At 40.8% G+C, this 10854-nt stretch overlaps 1 protein-coding gene across 2 annotated transcripts; it reads right to left on the reverse strand.

Annotated features, from left to right (window-relative positions):
- Positions 1-4740: 4740 nt before the first annotated feature.
- hscb (HscB mitochondrial iron-sulfur cluster cochaperone) lies at positions 4741-10823 on the reverse strand. 2 transcript variants are annotated; one of them, XM_048995053.1, is made up of 6 exons: positions 10456-10823; positions 7772-7868; positions 7561-7650; positions 7022-7166; positions 6538-6585; positions 4741-6124 (listed from the first exon to the last, which is right to left on the reverse strand). In XM_048995053.1, exons 1-6 carry the CDS (start codon positions 10821-10823, stop codon positions 6030-6032), a joined length of 843 nt encoding a protein of 280 aa, XP_048851010.1. In that variant the 3' UTR covers positions 4741-6029. The 2 variants fall into 2 exon arrangements, with proteins under 2 accessions (XP_048851010.1, XP_048851017.1); XM_048995060.1 differs by lacking the exon at positions 4741-6124 and adding an exon at positions 6131-6280.
- Between the last annotated feature and the right edge of the window lie 31 nt (positions 10824-10854).

Consider the following 10854-nt stretch of genomic DNA (forward strand, 5'->3'; position numbering starts at 1 on the left):
GATTTGAAAATGACAATATCTAAAAAAAAGAATTAAAAACATGTTTATTATACATGAAGTTTAGGAGGGCATTTCAAACTGGTAGCCCTTCGTATGGCTCAGTACCCGTGAAGTAGCTCTCAGTTTGAAAATGGTTGGTGACCCCTGGTTTAGACAATGCAAAATATTCATTTATTTTTACATAATTTTAAATCTCAGTTTAACAGACTGGTTTTCTTTTCTAAATCTTCTAAAATTTTCCTTCCATCTTCATTTTAATAATACCTTCTTTTGAGATTTACCAGGATTTTTTCTTGTGTAAGAGCAAGGTCCCCCCTATGGGGACTATGTCAGCATAGTGCTCCATGGAATAAAATAGAAGTTTTATAAGTAAAAAAACTCACCTAAAATTATAGTTAAAATCGAGACAATGTGATCACCAACTGTCATATTGCTCAAAATGGTTTGTATTCATGAGTCCGTGGGACAGCAGAAGACACTTATCTTAAACTTCCTTCCAGAACAGATATCACTCTATTCATTGTGGCTTTAATTAATTACACCCAAGAGTGACACATTCATAACTTACTGCTACAAAGCAAGTGAGCAGCATTTTGAACAAATTATACCAAATGTCTGCACTAGGAAAGCATATCCACTGAGGGAAATGTAGTATCTTATCCATTTATTTTATACCAGCCTACATAAACTGGATGTCAGCCTTCATGGAAAATGCCACAACTTTTAATTGAGATGAACCACACAAATCTGGAAATGCAGGTAATCCCCACGGAGGATTTGACATAGGTGGCCTGTAAGTTGGTGTATGGTACAGCCCCAAAGTGGAGGGGGTAAATTTGGTTTCCATTCACATCGCAAACACATGCTGGTTTAGAGTATCTGTTTGTGAGCGTACCAACAAGACTAGCAACCCACTGTGTGTAGCATGTTTTCTGTAATACTGTAACTGTGATTAAGAAATTATTGAAAATTAGTATACATGTGTTAATATTTTCATTGAAAGTGCGATGCATTACTTCTGTTACACTGGGTCAAAACGTTTGAGGTAAAATGGTGTTTCTTTTGGGTAATTATATGTCTGTTTAGTGTGCAGGGCTCAATTTTCCTTCAGTTCACCTCTTTAGTTGGAGGTCCAGTGGCAATGAACCTATGATATAAATGTCTTCAATTCAAGGTATGAGACTGCTCTGATGCATTAAATGCGTGCATTTTTATGCAGTCCTTTTGAACAATTATTAAACACAATGTGTAGCACTGTAGTCTCTCACCCCCAGGGCTGGTTGCTCTGAATCCCACCCCTGCCCTGTGCGTGTGGAGTTTGAAGGTTTCCTCCAGGTACACCAGCTCCCTCCCACAGTCCAAACTTGCAGTTAGGTGAAATGCTGTCTCCACATCGGCTGTAATGTGTGGGTTGCTCCTAAGCCAGGCAGAGGTGCAGCGACAGTACAGGCAGGGCAGGCAATGAGCTGGGTCCCAGGCTGGGAGGAGCCCCCAAGGGGGGGGCGATTACATAGTACATTGCAACGACAGATCTGCTTTATTTGTGTATTCTATTTTTCACAAAAGTGAAAATGAGGGTCTTGTGTTTATAATATTCTTTGTTGTTATTATTAATTTAGACTTTTTAAATTTTTTTTATTTAGTTTTTTGCATAGAGTCACAGAATGCCTAAAATCGCCTCTGCAACCTGGCCATAAGCTTCTGTGTCATGTAAACATAAACTCTGCAAGAGAGCTCTTTACTGGGAGGTTCTGATCCAGTTACAAACTGGTAATAAATGTATACTGCTCTTTTTAATGCTGGAGGAGTTTGGTCCTTCCTTAAACCTGTATCCTCTTCAATTTCTCACTGCTCCATTTGTGAAGATAGTTATTTTGAAACATCTCCTTAAGGACATGAAATAGGATGGGTCTTCTTCATTGCATGTTGCATAAGATCCTGAAGACGTGATGTCACCTAAAGTACATGTATACCACTGAACAGTTGAGAGAGAATGTCCAGTTTTGCTTAATGATACATTTCAGTGTGGTGTGAATTCAGTTATGTTTCCCATTCAGTGGAAATAATACAAGATGAAAAATCACATACATGTCGCAAGATTCAGATGGGAGGAATAAAGTGTGCCATGTAATGAATAGTGATGCAAAAATCACAATATATAAAGGAAATTACAAATTTGTTGTATATTTTTTGCTATATATTTTGTTGTAAGTTTCAAGTATTAATGGGCAATAATGGTCGACGATTGTATTTAATGTGACTTTGTCTCCTGAGACAAGTCTAATTTCCCATTGTTATATATACTGTACCAACGAGCTACAACATTATGACCACCTCCAGCTGAAGTGAATAATGATGGCTATCTCATAAACACTGTGCATGTCAAGGTCTGGGATACATGTAATGGTAACTTAACATTCGACACTCATAGTTAAGATGACGAATGCAGAAGAAATGATCAGGGATAAAGATCTGAGCGTCTTTGACAAAGACCAAGTCATTAATGGCTGACGGCTGGGTCAGAACATCTCTGAAATGGCCAGGCTCAGCCGTTGGGAGCACCTACTGAGAGTGGTCTACATGGTGAAAGACCGTGGACTGCTGAACAGGGGTACGTTTGCCAAAATCTCCCATTATGTGCTGATGACTGGGTCAGAGCATCACCGAAAAGGCCAGGCTTTGGAGTGTCTGTGGTCAGCAGTGGGGAGCACCTACTGAGAGTGGTCTACAGGGTGAAAGACCATGGATTGCTGAGCAGAGGTACGTTTGCCAAAATCTCCCATTATGGGCTGACGACTGGGTCAGATCATCACCGAAAAGGCCAGGCTTTGGAGTGTCCGCAGTCAGCCGTGGGGAGCAGCTACTGAGAGTGGTCTGTGGGGGGATGGACCATGGACTGCTGAACAGGGGTACGTTTGCCAAAATCTCCCACTGGCAACTTACACAGGTGGAACTGTTCAGTTGCATGGTTCCAACATTGTAAGCTACTGTTGTTGTTAGTGACTATGCTTTTGGGAAACTTACCCCAAGTGTCCATCAGCACCTCACAAGCTTTGCTGTTTCAGAGATGCTCAGTCACCCAATTCTTTATTCCTGTCCATTTCTCCTGTATATTCTGTCTGTGGGAACCACCAAGGAACTTGTCAAATCCACCCCCCCCCATTCAGTTTGAGGTGATAGTGAAAAGGTATTAGGTGAAAAATATATAACACATTTAAATGACTATGCTGTCATTGCATGGACTTGAACTGTCAGACATAATGTTAAACCGAAGAAAATGACTGCATTGCTCTTGGCTACAAGATTTAAAATTAGCCTTAATGTGAATAAAATGACAAAGAAATGTGTACCTTTTCTCAAACTATATATTTATGTTTCATTTTTTGATTTAAAAATTAAGTGAAAATATTTTGAATCATAGCAACTGCGCTGTTTGACTCGTTTAAATACAGAGAATTTGACCTTCATGTGACGTGAATTTGAGGCGAAATGAGCCGAACAGTGAAATGTTGCTATCTTGGCTGAAACCTGGTTTCCTGCAACCTGAGTTAATGTCCATGAAGGCTTTCAGACACTCTAGTGCCACCCTGGCCATTTCATTGTCTCTCATTCTGCAGAAATGATCATTTGATCGGGCTCAGGGCTTCCACACATTCCCCATTTTATAGACTCCTGTAGTTAAAATTGCAGTTATGTGATACATCCATCCATCTTCCCACAACTTGTCTTGGTCAGGCTCGGGGGGGGGGGGGGGGGGGGGGCTAAGTCTTATCCCAGGCAGCACAGGGCTATCACTGGTGTTATGTGATACCTACACAGTAATGAGTGGCCAAATTTCTTTTAACTCAATTCTGGTAAGTAATTTTCTGTCTTTAGTTTCAATATGGTTCATCTCTTACCCATAATTACTGTAATATTTAAGTCCTGCCCTTTTAAAAGGCATAATCACATAATTGAACCCATATCCATAATGTATTAGTGACAAAATTAACTCTCATTTAATTTAAATCAACCAATTACCCTATCGCCATAAGTTTTTACACTAATGAGGTGAGCAATCCCATATGATTAGCCGGAAAGTTCATTAGATATATTCCATTAAAAAAAAGAAAACATGGAATTAAAAATTAAGAATGGATTTATCACACAGTGGCTGAGATGTTTAATATGAAGTCCTCATACTTGAATTAGTTTAAGGGAAAGTCATTTTAATTAGATATTAGTAAAGAACTATTAGCATCTCATGAGAGAAAAAGAGCAGCCAAGTAATCCTATATAACGACAGTGATGATCTCAGTAAATTGCCACAGTCATCCTAAGTGGCAGTCATCTCATATGCTAACTGCGTAGAACATATTACTTTCAGCTCACGTATAACGTTTTATAATTTATGCATCATGTCTGAATGATTTAGGATATATAGCTGTACACTCACCCATTAGCACCTTAGCAGTTTGTGTGTGAATTTCCAGGTTACTCTTCTCACAAGCTAGAATAGTCTGAGTATACACTGACCTCAGTGATAAATGCCACCCCCCCCCCCCAGCAACCCATTCCCAAATAGCACTTATACTTTAGCTTCCACAAAGCAGCAAAACCACAGTACAACCAAACACTGAATCATCTTCAAGACGGCTGTACTTTGCCAGGTTTCCTTCCTATGACATTTCTGGTACCCTGCATTACATATCATGCTTTAAAACCACACCAGCAACTTCTGGAGGCACATCAAACACAGTGTCATTTAGCATGCTTATTTGTTTATCTGAATAGCCCCCCTCAGGGGGCCAGCACAGTGGTTCAGATACATTTCCTAAGCTAGGGGTTTGATCCCCACACTGGCTCTGCATGTGAAGAGTTTAAATGTTCTCCCTGTACAAAATTCTTCCTGCGATTTAGATAACTTGTATCCCAGAGTGCATTGCGTGTGACTGCATTAGTATGTGTGTCCTGTGACACACTGACATCTCATCCAGGGTGTTACCGAAAGGTTAAAGTTACACTGCTAGCAGAGTGAAGTCACAGTTAGCCTTTGAACAAAAGCCATAACCCAAACTTCTCTAGAGATGCTGCCCTGTCTTTGAGGCCCTCAGTTGTTCAGCGACAAAAACAAAAATTTTATGTAAATCTGTTCTTATGCTGAACAAACCAAACACATCACAGGTCCAGGCCCCTCATGATGCGGTGATGGATGAACAATTGAATGTGATGGATGTTAAACAATTAGCTTTTAGAGAAACTGAAATGGCAACTTGACAGCTTAAGGCAGGCTGAAAATAAGAAGAGAGGCCTTTGGCCGAAGGCCCGAAGAGGAATGAAATATCTGCAGGGAAAAAAATGTCAAAGGATAGTTTTTCAAGAGGGACAAGAGGCAGCTTATATCAACATAGTCCCCAAATAATATCCTACAAAGCAGCATTCAAAACTACAGCAGACAACTACAATATGAGCTCTTATCCAACACTTCCTACCAAATAATTAACTGCTGCGGATTGATTTATACATTAAAAGAAAATATCCAACAGCAAATAAAACAACACTTACCTGAAGGCTATTTGATTTGTAGTAGTAAACATTGACTGCAAGTCAAACATCTGTGAAATTGTGTCTAAGAACAAATGTTCCTATTCAATAATAAAGCCATGCAACCAATCTTCATTAGAGGCTAATACAATATGATACACTTCCTGAAGATAGCATAGCTAGAAAAATGCTGGCAGAGCTCTGCTGCTTGGTTTACGGCCGCGTCAATTCAATGGCTATCAAAAAAAAAATAAAAAAATCAACTCCTCAAAGTTGAAATCCCCAAAACTAATTTTCCTAGCCTATGACATGGTTCCTCAACGGACACGGATTGTGGGTCAACTACAGCCAACAAATATTAAGATTACTTACAAAAACATTTATTTACACATTTTGTTCTTTAACACAATTTAAACAGTTTTAAAAATACAGCAGAAATATATGCTTGGCATAAATAACTACATAAAATAAATACATGAATAACCAAACACACAAATAAGTTGAGGTCACAAGGATTCGGAAAGTTTATCCTTCACCTTCTCCTCAACATTTACAAAGTACTTCATCTGGGCCAGAAGAACTTTTGCAGACTGAAGGTCTCCTAAGATGTTCACAAGAACAAAAAAAAAAAAAAAAAACATCAGAAAGCAAGAGGTTCATCTCCTTCCATCAAACACAGCCGCCCTGCACAGGAACATTGGATATGGAGCTGATCAGTCATCTGCTAGCCTATACTCCACTGGCAGTGCGTAGCTCCCTGTCAGAATGAAACACGACGATGCACCAACAGCATTAAATTCAGTTTTAAGGCTTACAGTGGGTTGGGTCATCGTACACAGTCAATCACAGCTTGGTTTTACCAAATAGCAACTAATGACGCAACCAAGTTAGGCAAAACCACTTGGAGAAAAAATAAATTAACAGCAAGGAATATTCCCTCCCCCTTTGGGTCTCACACATATCTTCCTTCACTAACTTGGGGGTAACAAGGAAACCGCAGTTGAGGCAGGCTACCTTTTCGGAAGGATGCATTAACTTGTTCGGTCAGATTTTCCAGCTTGCCTGGAAAGAAAAAAAAAGGGGGGGGAGTATAAATGACTTCAGTCAACTGCTTTTCCTCCCCAATACACTTTATTTAGCAGTAGATAAAGAAATTAGGTTTTCTAAGTAAATAAACTATGTATACACTCAGGCTGAGGTAATCCATTAATGATGTGACACATTTAGAAAAAATGTATCTGTTTTCCAAAAGCAAGCATGAAGCCCCTCTTAAGACTTACAGCACACAAAGAGTAGGCACCCTGTATGAGACACCAATGCGACGCACAAAGGCAATTGAGAGGTTCCACCCTAAATAAAGTACATTTCCATAGACTGTGGGGGGAACTGGAACATCCAGTGGGAACATGGGAAAGCGTCCAAGCATAAATGCAGCATCGGAATTGGAGGTGAATGCCAGTGTGACCCACAGAGCCCCACACATCCCAATCTGTTTAACCTCTGACTGAAAGGCCGATGCCATTGGCTTCCTCTTTGTTCTGTGTCTTTGCCAGGCGCTCATTCAGCTCCATGACTTCCAGGAGATGGCGATGATCTACCACAGAATCCGTCTCTTCCTCCAGACGCACGCCCCCTAGCTCCAGCTGAAAGAAGGCACAAGAGGGGCTTGACCAGAAACCTATTTGCCTTTTAAATGAACCAAGGAACAGTTTAAAAATCAGTGATATGCATACATAGCAGCCAAGAGGCATGGTCAGTCACTAGGTTTGTTTTTGACTTGTTCCCCTTTTCGTTTGGTGAAGGAAAGGCAAACGGTATGTAAGCTTAAGCAGACATGGGATTTTGTTCTCCGTTTTTACTAAATCCACACCGGAGGCCAATTGTCAATCTCTCAAATCATTTATGTCTAACCACTGGACGATATAAAATTTTATGCACATTAAGACATTCCTAATGCTTTTCAGGTCCTATTAACTGCACATTTTTTCCCCATTTTAGAAAAAAAATCAACAGCAATAAACAAAGGGAAACACTTACCATATAAAGCCCACGACTTAAAGGTTTCTGAAGTGTCCTATACGCTTTATTTACCAGCGCAGTCTGTGTCTCTGAGTACTCTTGTTCTTTCTTTTTAGGGAAAAAAAAACACAAAAATAAGATACAGTCAATAAGCACAATTACACACTATTACGTATCAAAAATGCTAAAACCACCAAGTCAGATAAGGGCCTTCCTTGCAGGTCAGTACCTGAGATTTCTGGCTAAAGTTGTCAGGGTGGAGAGATCGCTGAAGGTGTATGTATCTCCGCTGCAGCTTTTTGATGTCAACTGCAAATGACTTGTCACTGAAAAGAGCAATAAGAGTATAAGACTAGGTTTTAGCCCAAGTAATCATGGGAAAACATGATAACTGCATACATAGGTTTGGGGCCTTACTCAACTACAGAAGACCGGGGGATCGGGAAACAACACTACTAGTAGTCAGTGGCGGACTTGCCATAAGGCAAGGGGAGGCAGCTGTCTAGGGTCCCCAACAATTAAGGGCCCCTAGAAGACAGAATTTCCAGAAGTTATGTTTATCGGTATTAGACCATGTTTAAATTATAGTAGCATGTCTTATTTGCATTTTAGCAACAGTTTTCAGGATAGACAAAGATCCCGGCTGTCATGGACTATTCCTACTTCGAGCCTAAACACCACCCAACATCCAGTGGCAGGCTACCAGTTGTTTCACTGCCAAATGAACCGGCACAAAGTAGCCTAAAAGAGACGATGATGATGATGATGATGATGATGACGCAAAGATACAAGACTAACATTATATGCCCCTTGTCTTTGATACTATCCCCCTAGAGAGTGGTAGACAAATTGTGAACAAACATGGAAAGAACACAAACAAACGTAAGCAAAAATCCAAGACTAACCTTAGCTACTGCCTAGGGTCACAACAAAAAGGGGGAACAGTTAAGCTTCTTAAATTCGGCCAATTGATCTGCTGGCGTGATACTCCCCTCCCCCCAATCGGCAAATTTTAATGACAGTACTCCTGCACCCACCCCGAACAGTAAGTTTACCACTTGCACCCCACGTGTTGATTAGCAGATTATTGATGTTCCATCATTTGAATTAAAATAGCTCAAAAGGCCGCTTGCCATAGAGGGGGCCCTATCCATGTCAGCTTAGGGCCCCCAGAGAAGCCAGTGCTCTTCTGCTACTAGTAACACTCTGTAGTGTCCCACAAATTTGACAACATTTTCTCAGTTAACCGTACAAGTACAGCCAACAATCTGTTTAAAGGTAAACAGGTATTAATGAGCAAAAACAATCTGTATGAAACAAATCTATCCAACAGGGGGGAAGTAAAGGAGGGAGATAGGATGATTACAAGAGCCCCTGAGTGACAGGGGTCCTACAATATTTGGAACTTAATTGAATTTGTCAGGGTTGGGGGTCCAAAATGATATGGTTTCATGGGGGGCAGAATCTTTAGCAGCGCCCCTGCATGCAGGCATTTTCAAAGTCAGGGCTGGAGCCCCTCCCAGGTAGCAAAAAGCACAGCACTGATAGGGGAACTCTAGAAGGGCTACTAGTCCATTACAGACCATGAACAAAGACACCAAACACCTACCTCAAAACCACAGTATCTGTGCAACACATGCAAGCAGTAGAGACTGGACTGAACCCAATAGCCCTGAGTGTGAGGGGACAATACTGCTAACTGAGGCAGCCTGCTGCCTGACACTAATTAATTTAGAAATAAATTGGATTTCTATTAAACTGAAGACCTGAAGGGGTTAATGATAGCAAGTATAAATAAAATGCCTGTGAGAAATGTTTAATGAAGTGGCACAGGTCAGAGACCTGTGTGAAGCTGGCCCCCATAGGTTTCAGATTTCAACCAAACAGGTCTGTCATTTGTGTTGCGTTTGTGCCGTTGAAACAATTCTCAGCAAGCTAAATGTACGGTTATAATCGATAAAACATCGCTAGATTTTGAATGTATATTCAGCTCTATCAAAACGTCCTTTATATGAACAATATAAATGTAAATGATTTTTAACAATAAATATAAAACCATTTAAAACATTCATAAATATTTTATTGATATTAACACTTGTGGCACTGGTAAGGGTGAACTTGAAACTTATGGCGTAACTTGAAACTGCGTCCTCAGCCAACCAGCTGAGTGACACCTCACAGGGGGGATGCAATTTAGACGGGGGGGGGGGTGCACCGCGGTGACGTCACCATGTAAATTTAAATTTAAATTTTATACAGTAAAGCAGCGCAAACAAAAATTTCAAGAGTACAAAACAACTTTGAACGGTAGTGAAACACACAGAACACGCCATTAAATCACGATGTGATTATATTTTCGGGTGATTTTGAAGTATAAACTTTGCATAATAATAAGTAGACTGACCGTTATATATCACAACCGTGGTGAAGTTAGTTTAAAATTCAACATTCGATATATTAGACAAATTCAGCTAAGTGACACCTCACAAGGCTTATGTTTGCATATCCCCTTTAACGTGATTTTATAGACATTTTAAGGAAATAATCACATAAATCAATTTCGCCTCCTGACCATTTCAGGTCAAAGCAACAGTGAAAAGAAGCCTTGTGACATATCACATATAATTAGTCTGCATGCATCACAATTGGTTTGACAGAAATATGTTAGTCAGTGCAAGGGTGAAATACATTTTTTTAATATGTCGAAAATATCGAATATTGAATGTAAAAATTACTTTATCACGGTTAAATCGCATTTCAACAAAAATGATCCCTTTAAACCCCCCCATTCCCCGGGCAACTCTTCACACAAATCCACAATAAGAAAGCGTCCTTTTTCTCACAAGTTTGTTAAAAAAGCTGTTGGTGTGAAGCTGTCAAGACGTGCTCAGAGCTGTCAGGAAAGCTGCTCACCAGTCCATAATGTCGAAGTAGGTCGCACGATCATCTGGGGACTGCACCACCTCGCAGTCCGGGCAGAAGAAAACGGGGGTGGCGCTCAGAGCCGCCCCACATCTCCAGCAACTCCGATTCCCCTGAGTGGCACACAGACCCCTGCGTGGTCGGCCGGCAAGCACCGTGCCGGGTCTAATGGGGCAGTCCTGTGCATTGCTCAAAAGTACCGTAGAGCCTAGTCCGCCTGTGCTTTTTAAGGCGACAATCGCGGCCGACGACACAGTAGGCATCGTCTTCAAGTAAGGCAGCCTGGAGGAAAATGACGTCGTTTCATTCCGGACACCCCAAGAAATGCACCTAAGGCCGGCCTTGCACAGCGCTTGCATGGCTAAACTGAGATACTCGCTTCCTGAACAG

Source organism: Brienomyrus brachyistius, chromosome 2 (assembly GCF_023856365.1).
Source record: "Brienomyrus brachyistius isolate T26 chromosome 2, BBRACH_0.4, whole genome shotgun sequence".
In the NCBI taxonomy this organism is placed as follows: Eukaryota; Metazoa; Chordata; class Actinopteri; order Osteoglossiformes; family Mormyridae; genus Brienomyrus; species Brienomyrus brachyistius.

Excerpts from the sequence above, each read along its gene's own strand:
- hscb (XM_048995053.1), bottom strand. The coding sequence starts at position 10,823 with ATGCAAGCGCTGTGCAAGGCCGGCCTTAGGTGCATTTCTTGGGGTGTC. Across the intron at positions 7,167-7,560 it reads TAAGTCGTGGGCTTTATATG|CTGGAGCTAGGGGGCGTGCG; the intron begins GTAAGTGTTTCC and ends GCCTTCTTTCAG. Across the intron at positions 6,125-6,537 it reads TAATGCATCCTTCCGAAAAG|GAGACCTTCAGTCTGCAAAA; the intron begins GTAGCCTGCCTC and ends TGAACATCTTAG.